The sequence below is a fragment of the Balearica regulorum genome, chromosome 2 (assembly GCF_011004875.1).
Source record: "Balearica regulorum gibbericeps isolate bBalReg1 chromosome 2, bBalReg1.pri, whole genome shotgun sequence".
In the NCBI taxonomy this organism is placed as follows: domain Eukaryota; kingdom Metazoa; phylum Chordata; class Aves; order Gruiformes; family Gruidae; genus Balearica; species Balearica regulorum.
This window is the reverse complement of record NC_046185.1, coordinates 160808866-160829688: the sequence shown is the minus strand read 5'-3', so window position 1 is coordinate 160829688 and position 20823 is coordinate 160808866. Positions and strand designations below refer to the sequence as shown.

Genomic DNA, 20823 nt, shown 5'->3' with positions numbered 1-20823 from the left:
GTGACAAACAGTCCCTTTGGATCTTGATCAACAAACAGCTAGTGGTTGAGGGCTATGCAAACCACTCCAGAAAGTCTTTTGACCTTGCCCTTGCTGTTGGATACCTCTGCAGTGCTCCTGCCAAAGATAATTCTCCCCTACGGTTCATTAACGCATTCTGAAGGCAGAATTTTATTTACTTAAGGATATGTTAATTACTATATGTATGCATTATTAGCAGCACTTCTTTTCAAGAATGCACAAGGTGTCAGCTATTTTGGAAGAAGGAAAAAAAAAAAAGGAGGAATCACAGCTACAAAATACTCCTGGATTGCCCTCTCCTAGCACTCGAAGGGAAAACATTATGAGTGTGGCATAACACACCAGTTATAATGTCCTAAACCAGAATAAACATTTCCATCCACGTACAGCTTGAGATATTTGTTTCTCCAGGACCACTGCCTCTCTTCTTGATTGCAAAGCAGCTTTTGAAAACAAATTTCCCAGTCCCTCTAATGCTCCTGAAATCCCCATGTTTAACAAGTTGCAGGAGGTCCTCGGGGACCTCCTGCTGAAACTCTGACAGCACACAGGCACATGTAATAAACTGTCTTCCACCTCAGCTGAAGCTCTTTTAGGAAAGGTTTTTCTCTACAGAATTCACTCCTTGGTGTTAGAGCCTGATTACGTCTCTTAGGACCCTCAGTACAGATTTCCACTGAAATTTTATCGGCAGATGCTATTTCTGGGAAAGGAATAAGAGAAATATCTCTAACTTGAACTTTGCAACATAATCTTTCACTGCTTTTGGAAGCTAGACTGTGAAGTGAGATTTCTGTGTAATACAGCGACAACATCTCAAGCATCAGTACATACAGAGCTATTTTGGTTTATTTTCTCTAGGGCAGGAGGAAGGGAAGCAGAAAAGAACTGGGAGAAGAAAATTAAACCACTATAACTGCCTGGAAAACACCATTCCAAATGCTAGATTTCAAGGTCACAGAAGGAAGTGACCACCAACTGGGACTATATTTAAATGTAATAAGGAGCTTAATACTGTGCTTATTTTTAGGCAAGAATAACAACTATTCCCCTTTCTTCTGCACAAAGTTGTTCCTAACAGGCATCCCGTACAAAAAGCGATCCACGGCAACTTCTAACATTGACAGGAGCGCAGGACAGTGCTATATAGCTGTCTACAGGAATGTCAAGGTCTGTTATTTTTTCCTACCACCACCAAGATATTAGCAGTGCGTTTCCAAGGTGGAATTTCCTCCCCCAAGGCCAAGTCCAACATCTAGTCCAGTCAATGCTGATTCAGGTATTGTGTCAGACTCTAGACTACATCCCAGCTGAAAGCCAGCCCAGCCAGTATCCTCCAAATCTCCCAGCCTTTACTTATCTGTCTGTGATAACTTTAGTTGTGGTCTTCCAAGCTACAGCTTGCCCAGACAAGTGATTCAGAGCCATACAGGGAAAACTGAGTGCCAGCAACATCCATTGATTTATTACATGGCCGATCTTCTTCCTGGATCCATTTCTCACTTCAATTTTACAAAAATAAATAGGTTTATCTAACTCAGTGCTACAGTTTGAGGTTCATGTACTGAAAGGACAAACGTTACATTCCTGCATGGGCTGCAAATTGAATTGGATCGCTGGGAGAAGAAGTAGTGATTCACACGCTCAAGGTTAAAACAAATGGAGGGGTTTGGGACAGGAGGGATTTCCTCTTCTTCCTTCCTTCCTGCGCCGATGTGAAAGTGCTTTGTTTGGTTGTTTTTCATCTTTTTATGTGTGGTCCCTTTTCCAGGGCCACCTGGGAAATTTATCTAATAAATTCTTCCTGCTGGGAAAGTAAATCAAAATAAAAAGCTGGTAGCACTCTTGATTACTCCAGCCCTTTTTCTGTAGCACATTATGACGGTGGCTTTTGGTTTTCATGACAGGTCTAAGCCTTGCTATAGGAAGCTGTGAAACATGCCATGGACTGTTGTGTGTCTCTGTGTACAGGGTCTAATAAAAAGTTCTGTAGATCCTTCTAGCATGAAACCTTTGGAGACGGCCAGGACCAATGCTGACAAATGAGCACCTCTTAGAAAGAGCTGGAGTCATTCCTGCTGAACAGAAAGCAAACACAGCACTTTGGGGATGTATCCTCAAGTTTCCATCTCTCACACGCATATACACACCCGCAGCAATATGCTCACTGGCAACAAGTGCCATTGCACACAGATCTTTTTAAGAAACTCAATTTGTTGTTCTAAGCAACCACCAGATCAGCTTGTTCCTCCAGATGTAACCGCAAACATTCAGCTGCTTAAACTAAGCTCTCAGGCCAAATTAATCTCTTTTTTTCATCAAGGAAATGAGGTAACAGGACAATACAGAGCAGTCCATAGTGATCTTACCCCACTACTAAATTTCTTCAGTCTATAAAAATCACTAAGAGGCAGATCCTGTGTCAGCAACTCAGAAAGCTGCACAGCATGTCAGCAGCTCTAATACCTTACAAAACTAGTTGTAAAGTCATAAACTTGATACATGGCTTGAGCCATAGCCACATGCTCGAAACAGGGATTGCATCTGAATCCACTATTTGGCAATTCCTATTTTAACAACCTGTTTTAAGTTGCCTTTAAGCCTTGCCAAACTGCAATGAGAAAGGGCAGAAATTTTCCAAAGCCGCGCCTGCCCCAAACAGGAACTGGCTGGGAAAACTTCAGCCAAAATATTTAAACCATTTCTAAAAAATGTTGCAGAAAATATGTCCTTTCTATATAAGAAACAATTTTGTGGTGAATTTTAGAGGGAGATTTCTAGGTCCTCCTTGGTTTGGGTCAAAGAGTTTTGATTTGGCAGGACAGACTGCATCAGGCAAACATTTCTGTTCTCCTTACAAAAATGCACCTAAATTCAGGTACTTTATATGGGGACTTTGACACACTGGACAAGCACTGGCAGCAGTGAGACTGAACAACTGACATCCTCAAAATAAGAAACGAGGAGAAGGAGGATGGGAGAGAATTTGGCCAGACTAGCTAGTAAGCAGCTACGGTGTCAGGAAGTATCTCAAAAGAAGCAAGGGACGCAGAGGTAGAGGACAGAATCTAATACTTGTTGGGCAAGAGGACTGAAGCTGAGTTCAGACATCCACAGAATGGAAACTGGGATTTCTTAATCCCAGATTTCTTGATCGCAGTCATGAGGTAGGGGCAGTGCAGGGTGGCTGAAGGCATAGGATGGGAGTGAGGCAGCTTTGTGGGGAATGGGCAGAAGACTCTGTTCACTATTGCCCACCTCCAAAAAATCAAACAGAATCAGCTCCTCCTGAAGAAAGCAAAGATACAGGATTGGTCATCTGACATTATGGGCAGCAGCCAGCTAAGATTAAGACACCTAAACTCAGGTGTCTCACCACAGGTGTCAACATATGACCTAGTGTTTAAAGTCATAGGATAGTAAATGGATATGAAGGGTGGCAACCAGTTGCCTAAGCAGAGATCTTTATTGACATCTGAGTTAACAGAGGAGAAGACACAGGGCTGACATTCGCCACAGCATCTACACGACATGCTCTACAGGAGGCCTGGCATCCTATTGCAGGAATCAACACCTCTTGTGTATGCTTATATAAAGTCCTTATGTATTTGGACTGAGACAGTCAGAAGCATCTCATGAAATTCATACAAGTCCTCTTTAATTTGTAATAGTCAATAAAACAGCGCCATGCATACATAATACATAGCATGCTCTCTACTGATAGGTACCTTTGCCAACTAAAACAACCCCAGAGCTGGTTTCCCCAACTGCTAAAGACAAATACGGTCAAATGGTTTTGGAAAGCCAGTAGCAAGGCAAGATTGCCACTGAGAGCAAGGCCAGTCTAGCTTGATTTCTCTGCCTCCTGTTTCTCTGTGCTTGAGGAATTCAAACTCACTGAAAACTCTTTATGTAACTCATGAAGACCAAAGAGGAAGCTTGAAGCACTGCGAACAGGCTAGTGAAGAGAACAACTGGAAACACATACATGTTTCGCACTATGTTAACCACAATTTTTGTTTGAAGTCTCAAACATAAGATCAAGCAATTCAGACCCCAAACCTGATGCGGATATTTGGCAATCACCAATCTGTGTGCAAAAGAATAAAGAAAACTCTTCTCTTTGTACTGCTGTTATAGCTGTTTACTTTCTGGCGTGAGTTCACAGTTCCTGAGATCTTATAATATGTTCTGTAACCACAGAGTTGCAAAGGTTTGAGAACTCCAGTAGACCTTGGGCCAACAGTTCAACAAACAACTACAAAAGAAGACTTCAGATCTTCAAAGAGAAAGAGGAAGGAAATCAACTGTCAGCTAGCTTGAAAGAAAAAGAAAGAAAAAAAGATGCAGATGATTTATCGCTTACCAGCTACTTCGGAAAAATAAAACCTAAGAGCCTATGAGACTAATCATGAAAGGGAACAGAAGTTTGAATTTTTCCCCTTCAAGAGGACACTATCTTTTTCAGTAGGGATGAGCCATGTGGACCTTCACAGAATGACTAAAGAGCAGTCCATCCCAATTCCTCCCCTGTCAGGTGACCAACATACAGGCAGCCCCATCACACTAAGCAGCACGTATCCGTGCGCTTCTTCACATGCTCACACTTATCACGCTCACACAACAGGTACTGAAATGGCCTTCTACACATTCAGGTGATATGACACACCACACATTTAGGCTGAAGAAGTCCTTAAGCAGCAGATTAAATGTTCTGCCAGACAGTATCCAACTGTATTTTTGCCACCCCTGGCCTTAACCATGGAAGATACTTGAGATGTTTAATATTGGTGATCTATCCAAAGCTAGAACAAATCATGCATTTCAGAAAAGGAGAAGCTAAAAATCTTCAATGACAAAGAACCATAGCTCACACAGACTCATTAGACAACTGCAAGAGAAAAATGTCATAACATTTGGTTTACTCTGCATATCCCAACCTGGGGACACAGAACTCAGCCAGGACTTCCTCTAAATTGTTCTTCGCATCTCCTGTGATCTGGGGAGTCCCAGACACAGAAATTGAGGTCAAAAAGCTCTTTTCTCCATGCTTCCCTTGCTGATCTCAGACAGAGAGGAGGAAGACGAAGCCTGGCTGGAAAGCATAGGAGTGAAAACAGGCACAGAGATAGTGTAAGAGTCAAAGACTAAAGGCAAGGGAAGGGGGCAGATCAGCAAATAACAGAACAGTGTGGAGAGACATAAAAAAAGAGTGCACATGAACAGAAGCAAGAGAACAGGAGAATACAGAGACAGAGAAAAATGGCACGGTAGCTAGGAGAATGTCCATGGGAATGGACAGGAGCAGAGAAAATATGAAACAAGATCTAGGGAATGGAAAACAAGAGAAGAGTCAGAATAAAGCAGGTCTGTCGTTTCACAAGTAACAGAGTTACAGGTTTCTGCTGTATGTATCATACATACAGAAAGGTTAAATCAAAGCCAACTCAGCAACCTCGGCTTTTTAGGCCCAATTTTGTAACTGCACAACATTTCAATAAGAAGTTCACAGCTCCATGCCAGATCCCCACGGGGGAATGCACAGATGCCCGTGGAACCTGCCCTGGCTCAATAGCCTTAGGATAATGCCAGGGCATCATCCCAAAACTGTCCTAACATCTCATATATTTCAACTGATTTTGATATTCTGTTGCCATTTCTTCTGACCAAAACTTTTTGATTTGTTGCTTTCACTGAAGGAACAAGATGAGACAGAAAAACAGCCAACAGCAGAGAAAAGCATGGGACCCCAAGACCAAATCAGGAATCAACTTTCTGATTTCTCTTCTCTCTCTCTCTTTTTTCTCACATATTTCAATTGCCTTACAAATCTCTCACGGTTCTTACAAACTTTTAAAAGGTGTGTTACAGAACTTCTTTTTTTTTGTCTTTTAGTATTTCTCAATTATTTAAGAAATTGTATTGTTACTTTGGGAACATGCTTTCTCTTCTAGGTCACTCCATTAGCAAGCACGTATTTTTTTCCCACAGTGGAAAAGCAGATGTCTCCAAGGAAAATCATACGGGATTTTTTTTTTGGATATGAAAGGAAGTTATTATATCAGTGATGCCATCCTTGCTGTAACCAATAGCAGGTACGTAAACTGGCTTCATCTGGTTCTGATGCACAGCAGTTTACTAAATCATGTAACTTTAGGGAGTACTTCATTTTATTTAGCTAATCTGTTGAAACACTGCTAGCAATTCAGCTGGCTGGTTTTGGCAATAACACATTGGCCTGCGTTTCTCATTATCACTTCTTTTTCTCCCTTCTTCTGTCCTTTCATCATTTTGTTCTGCCAACTAACATACATATAAAATACAAAGTCTTTAACTTTCATTCTCCTTAGATACCAGTTCCACATCTCTTAGGATCACACTCTAGCTTCACATATAGGATACAATGCACATATTCCAACACGATTACAGCTTTTCTCGGTCTCAGTGTTGTTCCGGTGTAGGTCAGGCCTATAAAGTAAATTCTGTGTTAAGTCCTTCAGGGGCTGAAAGGTAGGATTATCCTGCTTAATCTCAGTCTTTCTCATCACCACCTCTGCTAAAAGCTCAAGCTCACACATCTGCTTCTAGAGGACTGTGAGGGGAGAGCACGATCAACTGAAGCGTGCTGCTACCCAGACACAGGTCTATGAAAAGAAAAGCTTTGAAGATAATGGCAAGCTGGCCCAACACACCAGTGGGAGCCCACACAGAGGCACTCCCAAAGAAGCACATGTCCCAGTCCATCTCTCAGACTGACCTATGGAAAAGCTGAAAGGACACTGGAAGTCTGCACATCCAACTGGACCAAAAAAAGCTCAGGGAGTCATCAGCTACTTAAGCTCAACTCACCTGCAGTTAGTGCCTGCCAACAGCACAACAAAACCCTACATGACTCCCATGCAAGTTGTGTGTCAGGCCTTGCTGATGGCATCCCAGGTGCTCCTGCCTTTGGAGTCCTCAGAGACTCCAGGGAGTGCTAGAACAGTTCTAGGGTATTTCCCAGTGATTCTAGGGGTTCCTTCCTTATTCTGATGAAAACCAAACCCAACCAGTTGAATCGGTCCTCACAAAGACATATCCCCATCCACCATTTACTCGGATGTAAACCAACAGAGCAAAACCATTCAGAAATGAGCACATTTATCATTTGCTCCAATATGTACCTGCCAATAACTATTACAGAAATGCTCTCAGAATTTCCCTGCTTCTTGATGGTTGTTTACGCCAAACACCCCAGTAAAGTTGTATGTGAGAAAAACAAGGCAACCCCCCCAATCTTATCATCCATATCCACGAAAACAACCCAAGCTCAGAGAAACACTTCAGGAACCCATGTAATGTTTTATAGGCATCACTACTAGCCAGAGGTTGAGCAACTGAGATTTGTACTGTTGACTGAAGACATTTCTTTTAAGATCTACTAAAGGAAGTGACAATCTATAATTTACTTTCTTTTTCTAAGTAGGAATGTAGCAAGTGAACAGGAAAAGGAAAACATGATTGACAGTCTGTATATAATTCCGTATGTTTCACTGGAGATCTCAGAGCACTGTAATTAGTAAAAAATATAGTATTTTTTTTTTGCCAAAGAGCTATCACCAACTCAACTCACAATAATTGCAGTTTCAGTTGAAAGAGTGCAAGGTTAGTTTAGAGAACACAATTTAGTGTTATATTCAATGATAAGGATCTTAAGCTTTGCTAATGAAAGAGCCAAACCAGCCCAGAACAACCCACAGCAGACTTCCCAATGACTGATGACTCTCAAGTACTGTTTGTTAAAATATATCATATAATAATACTAATAGCGGTCCAGAACCTGCAATATATTGCCAACAACAGCAATCTCTACAGGTCATGTTTCTCTACTGATAGCCGTGAAAAATTCTGACCCACAAGTATACATTACATAAAACTAAAGAAATATTTACATCAATTATAGCAACTAAGAATGACTCCAGGAAAAAACATCCTACCTTCCTCAAGTACCTCAACACCTTAAAATGGTAATTTGGTTCTCTTTGTTGCCTGTCCTACATGGTTGTAAGGTTTTTGAGCAGTTCGTAAATAATGCCACCTTCAAACCAAAAAAGTCTAAATTTTGGAGGCAAGGCAGCCCAGCAGGCAAACTCCTGGACTGCTGGGAGCAGAAAGAAATTCTGAAGCCAAAATGCTAATCAGACGTGAAAATAAGTTAGGAATTTCCCCCAGAAAAGCTCTGCAGCAAAGAAGCCTGGCTGAACTGCTGGCTGCCGGGGAAACGTAAATCTGGACGGCTCTTCAAGGGACAAGGCATTCACCTGCTGCCAAGGAGCGACAGGTCTGCTCCCATTCCTGAGCTGCCAACAGGCTGAAGTAGCTTTTGCAACATACAGGACAAATTAGCATGAAAAAGAAGTGCAACAAATTAAAAATGTTATGAAGATGAAGGCAGAAAGTGGTCACAAATTAGGATTTTCCAGGCTGTGACTGATTTGTGGGTTGTTCTTCAATTATTCTGGGTTTATAAGATTGTTACTATAAATATACTCAGTAAGCCACTGCAAATATTTGTTGAAGCTGCTCACCTGGTATTCGTTTTTATGGAATCACGTAAGATATTTGTAGGCCAAAGTTTAACATCAAAGTTCAGAGAAATGCTGTTCAGGTTAATAAGGAGCAGAGTTCACAATAACATGCAAATAAAACTTCTCACGCCTAGAGAGTTCTACAAACACGTTCTAGTTCATCTTCACAACAGCTCTACTGAGGAGATAAGGGCAAATTATCCTCCTTTTTAGAAATTAAGGAAAGAGAAACAGAGAAAGTCATTCACCCAGAGTCACTGCGGGAGCAAGCAGGAGCTAACAAGCTTTTGATCTTCAGTCACGCACTAGTTGGCACATGTCTCGGATCTACCTGGGCCCTGTTTCTCACCGCAGCTACCAGATCGGAGGCGAATTCCTCATTGCAAGATCTGCTCTTCTGTCAATACTGTCAACTGAAATTTCAATAGAAAGACATGGGAATAGTTTCTAATGAAACAGTTAGGCAGCGAGATGAATTAAGGACCGATTCTTCTTGCAAGCTTGGCACATAACTCTCATTAAAGTTAACAACAGATATGAGACTCATGTGCAAGGGAAAGCGATTAGAGCCTTAAATCCAATCAACGTCAGGTTTACTTCATTGTTCCACTTCAACAACTTCTTTACTGCCTACGCTGATGCTGCTTTCCCAAGGAAGTTTATTTGTACTTGCATTCTTTTTTTGGCAGTGATTTTTTCTTAGAGAAATGCAAATATTCTGTGTTCGGCCTTGCTAACAGGGCTGCCTCTATGAGTAAAAATGGTCACACCTGGATAATTGGGAAGGTGAGGATTAGAGACTGTTACAGAATTAAGGACTTCAAACAAAACTATAAGAAAAGCTTGTAATTCAGTGAAGGCTGAGAACTGCCCAGAGGGATGAAGATGTACACATACTCCTTATTTCTTTGTTCAACCTGGCAAAAATGCACCAGGAGATTTTGGGAAACGGCAAATTTCTTCCCAAGCAGCAGGTCTCCATGTTCAGAGGCAAGACAGCTCAGCAGTTCGTCTCTCACACACACAAACATACACAGTTAAACTAGTGTTCAAACTAACAGCCAAGGGTTGTGTTTCGGTTTTTACCAAAAATAGCTAGAATCAACCCAAGGAAGGACTACACAGTGGCATTTTGGCTCCACAACCCCCACTTCGCCTACCTGCTTACACAAGGCTGTTCTCCTCCTCACTGCCCCTCTTCAGGTTCGTTTCCACATCCCAGACCCTCCAGATCACAAATCGACAGACAAAGCCGCCTTTTCGAGACCCTTACTCTGTTTGCCACGACCCAGCAAAAGCTTATCAATGGCATGTGCATATTGCACAAGAATTAAAAAATAAAGCTAGGTAAGAAAACATGGTTTACACACGGATGCTGTAAGATGTCAGAGCACACATAAATTAGGGAATATTTCCAGAAATGTACGATGTGTTACATGATAGAACAGTCTTAGATTGGCAATAATACAAAGCTCGGTCATTTTTAAGCAGAGACGGAGAAGGAAAATTGTGTGTTGAAGCTTCTCAAACATTCCTGTCGCCCAAGGAAATAATGGTCTGCTCTCCACCAGCACGAGCAGCACTTTCTACTCACTCAAATAATAGCCATACTGTCACCTATGTGACCACCAAGGTCTGCAGAGGAAATCTTTAACTCTTTTTTTTCTCATTTTGTATACAGGTAGTAAACAAAAGCATCCAAAAATATGTATTCAAAATATATATAAAATAAATATGACTGCATTGGAGTTTTTTTCTCTCTGACTGGTACTTTTCATCCTCCAAATGAGGGAATTATAGAACAGGAGGCACAACCCTATTCTATAATTTAAGATTCCTTTGAGAGATCAATGAATTACTGCAGCTACCCAGATGAAAATAAGATAAGTATCTTACATTGGTAGGTTAAGAATAAATCGCAAACTAATCTAACTTAATCTGAAGTAGTAAACAGCCTCTGAGTCAAGAAGAAACAGCTGATACAGTATGCCTCGAATTCTGTAAAGCTTCTTACATTGCCACACAGGACATTCTCATAACCAAATTAGATAAATAATAAGGTATAGACAAAAATCATTGCGAGAATGCCCCCTGTCAAAAAAGCCCTCAAAAGGAGAACTAGTAACCAGCGATAGCTTGCCACTAAGGTTGGAAGACTCCTGCATAGCGCTGCTGTTGGCCTGGTTGTAGACAGTGCTTTTATTTATTACCTGGATAACAGGTTAGAGAAGATATTTCATAGTAATTATGAAATAATTTCATTTCGACTGCATGACGTTTCAAAGCTTTCTTAGGGACAGCAGGAGTAACCAGTACGATCTTGCAAATTGAGAAATGATCCTAATCCGTGAAATGAAACATGATAAACTACAAAGTGCTAGACAAAGGAGGAAGGACATACCTAAATATGAAGCAGGGAACAGCTGGCTATTAGCTGGGCTGCTAAAAGGGATAACTACTCGAAGATGAATCAGTGACACGAAACTGCTGCAAAAAAGGACAAATGTCACAATGGGTACGCTAAGAGAGCTACCAGACAGCATTAGAGGCCATTTTTCTGCTTTGTAAGACTTTTGTGAGTCCCCTGCTACATCTTCTTTGTCCAGAGCTTCTTCAAAACACAGTGCCCCAAAATGGAACAGTCCAGAGAACAAGAGGAGGATTATCAGATATGGTCTATATGTTGGTAGAACTGGGGTTTCAAGACTAGGAAAGAGAAAACAAGAAATAGCATGTCAATGGTCAAATAGTTTCCATGGTCACTGAGCCAAGAAAAAAAAACAACCAAACAATTTGCAGGAAATAAGATTTAGGTTGGGGGATAGTTTCTTGTCCAGATGATGACAACGTGTAAGAGACTACCAAGGGATGCTGCAGAACCTGCTGCTTTGGAAGGCAGCACACCCTACTAGTAAGAACTTCTATCAAAAACAGCTTAGCTAGAGGTGGCCTGATCCTGTTTGGATCTGAGTTTTGTAATATCCCACACACTCCACTGTCATGGAAAGGATGATCGTGCATGAGGGAGGCCGTAGCATCATCTTCTCCTCCCATGTGGATTCAGCAGAGGCAGCTGTTTAACCCGTCCATCTGTCTGTGTGCAGGACCAGGATGAGAGAGTGGGTTGTGGGAACACCATGTGCTGCGTAAGCAGGTGTTCCCTCTTGTCACTGGTCCTGCTTGCTCTGCGTGACCTATCGGCCATCCATGACCTCAATCCAGTCTAACTACACCTATCCTGCTTTAGTGCAAGAGCCTGGACTGAGTGATCTCCTAAGGTCCAGAATGGGAAGCCAATGCTTCCAGAAGGTGTGTCAGAGAGATGGGGCTTAAGACCTTGGCTTTGATTTCATAAAGGCTGAATCCACTCTAGTTTCAGTTGTTTTCTCCCAGAACAGACAATATAATTATGAGCTGTCTGATGATGCACAGCAGGAATTAAATATAGTTTTCGTAACATTAGACCTGGCTCCTTTCACCACACATCAAAAATGGAAAGAAAAATATATATTTGAATAGTCCTGGTCTAACGTGGTTCTAATAGCTCTCTCACATGCTATAGTCTTCAACATATTCTTACAATCACAAAATTTGTAATATTTTTTTCCCTTTCATTCAGTGCTAATGTATTCAAATTAATTATGCTAGAGAACAACTTTCCACAAACAGGATTCTATGCAAAGTCTATCGTTTTCAACAAATTACATGATTAACATAGAAAATAACCCGGGAAACACATGAACAAACACATAGATACTGATATCCATTCTTGTTTGTTCCTTCAACCACATCAACTCCATTTTCCCTGTGCACTCAGAACTTTAACTGAGATTGGTAGACAGTGGGTTTTAGCCAGTCCTCTGCTCCTACAGTGAATGGGCAAGGTCCTGTAGGTGCCAATCTTTTTGTCTCTCAAGTCCTCTTGTCTGCACAATCCCCTATTCTTTGGTACCAGAAACGTGGCATTATTTTGGCAGAAACTTCACCTTCCCTTCAGCAAAACCCAGGGATCGCTTTTGGGAAAAGGAGCCCCAGAAAAAGTACAAAGTTTAACTCACAAACAGGTCAAGTAGATTTTCTGATCAGTCTTTTTTTTATTCTATGTTTACATTGCAAAATGCTCCAACCAGGCTAAAATCCTACTCAAGCTGTAGCTAAAGTGTTTGGTGAACATCTCAGCATTCTTGCAAAATACATGAGCACTTTCCATTTTGCTTATAGTGAGAACGCGGTACAAAGACTGCCCATAAAGTCAATCACAGATTCAAGAGCAAAAAAGTGTCCTGACTCATTAACGTTCCTCAGGCAACACACCCTTCTCCAAACGGCTCCATAACCCATGAGAAGATGAAGAGTGGAGTTGCGAGAGGTGAACCGGTTGTCGCTGTGCTTTAACACCACATCACACCACTGTCCTTGTCTGCTTTATGGAGTTTTCTTCATACGCTGTCTGGGTAACGCTGATGAAAGCATAAACACTGCTGAAAGCTCTGCTCCACCATAGTGGGCTTGCTGTCATAATATTTATATAACAAATAGGTGCTGAGAGTGCAACAGTGAAATATGACCCTGGCACGGTATGACATTTAATAATTAAGCAAGTTTTGGAATTTCAAGGTAGAGAAACATTGGCCTGATTTGTGTCAAAGCAGTAAACACTATCTTTAAAAGTGTTTTATTACAAGTGCAGAAGTGAGGAAAGAGAATTTAAAGCAGCCAAATATGTAAAGCTTTCTATTTCAACACCGTTCTTTACTCCTTTTGCTTTTAGCCAGAGAAACACAGGCACGGTACAATGCCCAACCAGCCATGCAGCAACCTGTCCAATTGCCAGCAGTGCTTAGCAATTTAAGGTTTTCCTTCAAGTGCTGACAATCATGATGCAAAAAACAAGCCACGTGACTGATTACAGGCTGCGCTGTCTCTGAAAACACAAAATAAAAGAGGGATGGGGGGAAAAAAACCTCAAACCTTCCTGTTTAGGTAGAGTTCGGGAGGTGGACAAAGAGATTATACTGTTACATATGTCCATCTTTCTGTCCCAGAGTGATGAAGACATTCCTTGGGATGCTGACAAGGAAGGCTCAGTGTGGTGATAGGTCGGGCAGGTGGTGGATAGCAGGTTGGCAGAAACAGGAAAGCAGGACACGCTTCCTTTGGCCTCCAAATCCCCAAATATCAGATGTAGATTTTAACTGTTGACGAATGACAGATGCCAGGGAGTAAGCAGCAGAGTCATCTTCTTAGAAATGGGGCCTTATTTCCACCAAACAAATTTTGATCCACTAATTTCTAATTCTGGTCATCTCTTGTCTACCAATTGTTGTCTTAAAGTAGTCCTTGGGGACATCACCAAGGCTAATTCATTCCTTTGCTCTGACTATCTTGACCTCTACAGAAAAATACATGTTACTTCTGAGAAATTAGAGAACAGGCCCCGGGTAATGTTGTCTGCCCCATTTTTTTTTAATAACAAAACCCAGATTTACAGTCTGAAACTTTCTGTACCAAAGTAAAATTTTTAAAATATGGATCAAACTTGCAGTATAAGGAACTTATACTTATTATTCTTTTAAAACACAATCTATGTTTTCCCACAGTTATCCTATATCACATTATACAAGTAACCAGCCCAATTGTACAAGGGAGGCTGAGAAAAGACAGCAAATTTTCACCACGGCGTTAGAGACTGGCAACTGCTGGAGGCAGGTTACCACACTTAACTGACAAATTATTTCACCTGCTAGTGCAAATCCTGCATTCCTAAGTACTTTAGACAAACCTCTTCATAAACCTCTTAATCTACCACTTGAAACAATTCCCAGGCTGGAACATTCAACTCAAAGTAATATAAAGTTAACCCTCAACAAAGAAAACTCATAGCTTTAAAAAGATGTTCTCTACAGCAAATTTAGCTTGAATCTGATACATTCAAACCTGACTGATCTGTGAAGGCAGAGGTTTTTCTTTTAAGATGGGAAGAATTGAAAGGAAATTAAAGGTTAAAAAATGATTAAGATAAAAATCATGCAAATGAAGAAGGCACAAAGAAACAGGAACTGTCAGCCAATTATTTTTAACAAAACCCAAAATACCAAGGTAAAACTATAAGGTTGAAAAAGGTAACTAATTAAACTGATAATATAGATGAATTAATATAGCCAGAACATTTTCCTTAACTGTTTCTAAACTAAAATGTTTATATAAACCTGTCCAGGTCCACAGCAATTTTACTGCTGAATTAAGATGCTGTTGTTGGGGAGTATAAAATCTTCCCAGATGTAGATTACAATTCCTAAATCCTGCAAGATTGCATCATCAAGTCAACAGGACACTGAATTAAGAGTCATCTCTGTCACTGACATACTTTCTATGTCATTTCTCCTGTGTTTGTTTCTGTTGAAGCCCTTCCTCAGTTTTGACCATAAATAATATAAACTCCTCAGAGCAAAATTTTTCTTTCGCTGTATGTCTATATAGGACCTAGCATCAAGATGAAACAATATTTTACCTTAATGCAGGCAGCAACAGAGATTCATAAACCACTCAAAGGCTGTTCTTCCCACACAGTTTGATTTCTGCAGAGGCCAAGGACTGTTATACAGTAATTTCTCCATTAATCCCAAGCACTCAATGTTTGACCTGTTGTACCCCTTCCGCCGGTGACCTGCAATTCTGAAAGTAACTGGCACCGAAGCCTCAAATATATTAATTACAGGTAGAACATGTGATGAGGAATTTAAATGTAAAGCAAAAATCCAGCTTTCAGTCCTCCATGAGTAGAGAAGTTAAAAACAATCTGCACTAGAAAGACTATCTGATGTACTATCACCTGATAACTTATAGGCTGTGTTTGACAAGGATCTACCTAGAATCATAGAATCATAAGGAGATTTATGCATGATTCAAGATCATAAAACAATTCAAAGTGGAAGGAACTTCCAAGTGTCTAGTCCCACCTCCTGCTGAAAGCAGGGTCAACAGCGAACTCCAACCAGGTTGCACAGGGCTTTAACCAGTCTTGTCTTGAACACCCCCAAAGATTCGTAATCTTTGATGATCTGAAAGAAATAAGCCCTTTAAAAACAACACAGGAGTTCTGGCCTCAAAATAATTTTTTTGTGTAATACTCCTCTAATTCTTTCTGACATGGAAGGATTTTACTATTGTACTGAAGGTGTTTCCATCTCACCTTCTCTCTTTTAGCCCAGCAAGCTCAAAACACATCTACAGTCTTAAAAATCCCAGACATCGCATTGACGATAGAGTGAAATTCTGGGTCCATCTAAGCTGGAGATGGAATTTCCTCAGGTTTCAGCAGAGCCAGTCCCTGGCTACAGCGCCCCAAATATGCAGCGATACGGACCTAAACTCAGAAATTCTTACTTGGAACTGTGGTTGATAATTATATTAATTTTAAGGAGACAAACTGCATTTTCAGCAGCATATCAGTTTCTTAAACAGCGTATGAGTCTAAAAGGCATTTCTCTAAGATCCAGAAAAGGACCATAAGATCAGAGGGTAGTTCAGGTTGGAGGGGATCTACACAAATCTTTATCCCAACCTCAAGCTTAAAGCATGGTTAGGTATGAGGTCAGACCAGAGGTTTAAAAGAAAAATATACCCACATCATCAAAGTGACTCTGCAAACACCGCATATTTCAAAAAAAAAAAAAAAGGACAAAACCCTCCACATTTTTAATTCAGTATCATCTCAGGTTTTGGAAGACACATTTGGAACATTCAGTTTTGGTTACACAGGAAAACAGACAATATTGGGTGGATAGTGAATTGTTTTGGTGTTATATAAGACATTGGTTAAAAATCCATGTGATTTCAAAGGGAGATTACTCAAGATTATAGACCTAGGGTGAAATTCTGGCTCTAATTAAAATCCCTGGCAAAAATCCCACTGGCTTGACCACTGCCAGGATTTCACCTCTAATCTGAGGTGTCCAAGCTTTACTGTGCAAACCCACGCATGAAGACCCAGATGTATCTTAGGAGTGCATCTCTCCGCAACAATAAAGCCTGGAAAAGTTTTTGTGATCTCCCCCAGAGCTGATTGTGGGTTTTGTCTCATTTTTAAGATATTCTCTCTTCTACTGTAGATATTTCCTTCCATACAAATTAGGAAGCCTGCGTATGCACACAAAAACAATGGAACTGTCTGGAAAAAAGGCTGTGAAACAGATTTTTCTGTTCTTTTAAGCACAGCTTTAGGAATGGCAAGGAGCACAGAAGCCTTCCTCCTGTTTCACTGCCTTTCCCACCACTGGTGAAGCTGGAGAGACCATGCTCCATCTTCAGTAATGCCACAAGGGTGTTATCCTGACACAGAGTAGCTTGCAGAGCATCCTTTAGTAAAGCACCCTGAGACCAGGGCAGTTCCTGTAAGATCCAGGTGAGCGCTGAGGTGGGAATACTGTTCACATCAGCATTTCATCTGCACATCCACACTCTCCTTTTTAACGTCCACCTGCCTTTACCACAAGGATGCTACCAGGGGAACAACTCCATGACTGAAAAAAACAGTCTAAAAGCAATCACTGAGGTATTCCTTGTGCCACAGATAATGTTTCATGTGGAGACTGACAGTCAGATTAAAAAAAATAAATCTGATCCTGATTCTTACACTGTTTCCTCATTCCCCCGGGCAAATCCCTCTTGACTGTTCCAACGTGCCCTGCACCAGCAAGGTAGGGAGCACGAGGCCAACATCTCTACACGTGATCTACACAGCAACAGAGAGAGACCCAGCCACCTTCCGTGCTATCCAGCAGGAGATCATCCGCAGCTGTCAGCGCACAGTTAAAAGCACGCGCGGGACAGCCCCCTCGGATGCTGTCTGGGGATGCTTGCTCTTCCCAGCAAGTACAGCAGTTACGCAGCATCATATATCCTCCCCTGCCAGGTAAAGCCAAGGCATCCCACCTTATTCTGGCAAAAGGCATTGCTGAAATCCATCTCAATGCCACCATTTGTTTCATTCGTGCTTTCAACACAGCTCTGCACTTCAGCAAGATGTTTGCCCAGCTAAAAAATGAGCGTAACACCCATTTACAGGAAAAGTGTTGTGACAATTAACTATGTAATGCTTGTAAGAGCCTCTGAAAATATAAATCACTATAGTGTTGAATTACTAACCTTGATTATTACTGCTTATGCAGAACTTTGGGTTGGGGTTTACAAAGGCAAGAGAAGATTAATTATAACTTGTCCTAAAAGCAAAATAGGAGGAAGTGGAACACCCTGAATTTTGCTTTCATGAAAAAACACAGTCACCTAGAGCAGCCTGAAGATGCTGAGATGGCCAAGCTCATTAGCCAGTGTACAAGAGTGTTCAAGTGAGAACTAAGCACACAGCCCACAAGAAAGGGATCAGTTGATTCCTCCTCTCGGCGGCTCACAAACCAGCAATAGTTTCACAGACATATCAAATGCTGCTTCTCAGGCTGGCCCAGTGACAAGCCTTAACAGTTCACAACTGAAAAAGCATCAGCTTGGGAAAGAACCTCTTCCCAAAACCACAACTGAACATTTGGTCATAAAGTTTGCTTTTCGTAATCTGTTACTCTCAGGAACTTAACATAGCAACAATAATTTAAATTCTGGGGTTAACAGAAAATATCAGTCTTCGATGTAAATTTTAAAGTGTTCAATATTTTAAATAAAAGCAGTGCATTCTCCTGTGCCCAGCGCAAACACTGCATGACTGTACACTGCTGGGCTGTGCAGGAGCAGGAGAGGCAGCTGTGGCGGCAGGGAGATAGGTGCTTTATTAGTGCATGCTCAGAACTGATACGGAAAATTCAACACAACTTCTATGTGAAATTACACCCCTTGTAATCCTGGAAATGTATAAAACAGCATGTGAAACAGAGACAGCGCTGGTCTTGCTTTCAGAGAAGTTAAGCAACTATCTAGTTTCTTCAAAAGGCTTGTAGGATCCACAGATCTTTTTTCCTTTCCGAAATAATCAAATCACAGACTTAAATCTACCACAGACATCTTGCACTATGAACCCTCCAAAAGTATCGACATCCTTGTACTTGTCATTGCCCAAACAGATGAAAGAGCTACATAACAAGAAAAATTAACCCACTGCTAGCAATAGTTACAAAGTCAGTATTTTTTTACCTTGATCATATCTCCCTAAAGAAGGAAGCACTGCACTTTAGAAGACCTCAATACAAAGATGATCGGAGTTGAGCAGTTTAGGTACCTCTGCAAGTGAAACTGTGGTTCTTGTGCTGATACTGAAACACTTTTGCCGACTGTAATAGCAGAGCAAGCTAATTTCTTCAGAGGATGAGGGGCTGTTAGCTTAGACCTCTTTGGCTGAACACTCTGTATGTGCTAATCAGAATTAATATGCTTGATTCAGCCACTATTTCTTTATTTGGATCTAAATGTTCACAAAATCAGCAGGGAATTTTTTTTTTTTTTTTTAAATCTTGCTGCAGATGGAAATTTCCATACTACAGTTCTGCAATGATTGTAAACAGGAGACTGGTTTCAACATCATCAGATCTTAACCCTTTCTATAAAGAACAGTGGCTGAATAATCTGTAGGGAAGGGAGATCAGGGCAATCCAACAAGGGCTCTGTGCAAAAAGGAGGAACTGAAACTGAGAGCTACATTTCTGAGAGCTCCCCATTTTTAAACTGTAATGAAGACAAAGAAAAAGGTAAAATTAAAAAGAGAAAAGAAATAATAGGTCACTTACTTTGCAGAACTTAACACTTTATAGTTAAAATCTGCATCTGCTCCTTTGTCCAATATTGCATATTACCTTGCACATGACAAAGTAAATTATAAGAAAAAAACTTACACGAATTCTACAGGATTCCTTCCAATTCCCTCATCTCCTAGTTCAAGAGGTATATACACTTTTAATACTCGATGACTTCATTTTTGAACTATGGCATCCAAAATTTAACATCTTTAGTCTTTTTTTCATTAACCTGAAGAGTGAACAAGGACAGAGTATGCATCCTAAAATACAATCTTTCTCGTTCACATTACCAGGCTGCTGCGTGGGAGAAGCAGCAGACGATGCTGTGGGCTTCCTCCATCCATGCGCCATATCCCTTCAATTTGCTGGAGATGCAGCGGCTCTGCCTCTGTCATACCTTTAATAGAGCACGTTTTCCAGAAATGTGTGTACACAGCAAAAGGAGTCAGGGATTTCTGAGTTTCCAACTCTTGTCCTATGCACAGCAGTTGATTTTTAAGCTACTTCAGGATTTGCCTCAATCTTCCGACATCAATGGAAGGATTAAATGTTTCAAGGGTGTATTTATATAATCCGTGTCTCAGTTATCTGAGGGATAGATTGTCCCTGCCACACCTCTCCATGGCAGTAGCTAGGCAGGTTTGCTTTGTTTTCCCTCCAAGGAAGAATACAGTAAAATAACTATAAAATAACAAGTTTTTAAAACCCAATATCTAAAGGTCTAACAAGTGCCATAGTGATTTAGGGTTAAATCCCAAATTCTAGGTCTTCTTTAAGGCTTAAGTTATAAATCAAATGCAAAACTGTCAAAATCTTGCGTCACATCTAGCAAACACAGACATATATTTCAAGTTCCGAAAGAACATTTCAAATCCTTGAAATACAACCAATCTGGTTAACAAACGCACATTCTCCAAGCAGAGATCATCTGGTTCATGACTTCTGTACTTCGTACTGAGAAGTGATCCAGCCTTGTGCAAATTTTGCAATCTCCATTGGAGAGGACTTCCCCCCAAAGTCTCACTTGAACATTCCCACCTTTCATAAGATTTACGAGACTTGTTTACTGTCTGTTGTTTAACACGCTATTCTCACAAAATCCTCTTGCTATGCTGTTACAGCAGTCTGAACACAACCAAAAGCCAGATCCAAACATTTAAGCCTCCACCTACTTCTAGCACATTTTTGCCACCAAGGGACTATCATTTAGTCCCTATAGCTCTACATCCACTAAAGCGTACGTCTCATCTGCATTGCAACACTAACCGTGCAAAGCCAATCAACCATCTATCACGCTCGTGATTTGAAATCTGTGAAGTATCATACCACCAATAAAACCAGGTATTACCATGTCCTTCCAAAATAAGATAAATCTTCTCCCTCGCAGAGGGGGGGTTTCTATTATTTTTTGCTTAAATCTAACCAGAGGGAGCTGGAAAGCTTGGCCCCTTGTGAGTACCAGTCCCTTGAACTCCTTGTCTGAGTTTGCAGCCTAT

At 40.9% G+C, this 20823-nt stretch overlaps 1 protein-coding gene across 5 annotated transcripts in view; it reads right to left on the bottom strand.

Annotated features, from left to right (window-relative positions):
• Positions 1 to 20823, bottom strand: part of PRKAG2 (protein kinase AMP-activated non-catalytic subunit gamma 2) — a 223771-nt gene that overhangs the window by 179151 nt on the left and 23797 nt on the right. Inside the window, exon 1 of one of the 5 annotated variants that reach the window (XM_075746695.1) lies at positions 18729 to 18752. The exons of 3 other annotated variants lie outside the window; for them this stretch is intronic. In XM_075746695.1, the coding sequence (XP_075602810.1) occupies positions 18729 to 18737 (9 nt within the window). In that variant the 5' untranslated portion in view covers positions 18738 to 18752. Of the gene's footprint in view, positions 1 to 8836; positions 9099 to 18728; positions 18753 to 20823 lie in introns of those variants that run through there. One more of the 5 variants, XM_075746696.1, reaches the window with a different exon arrangement.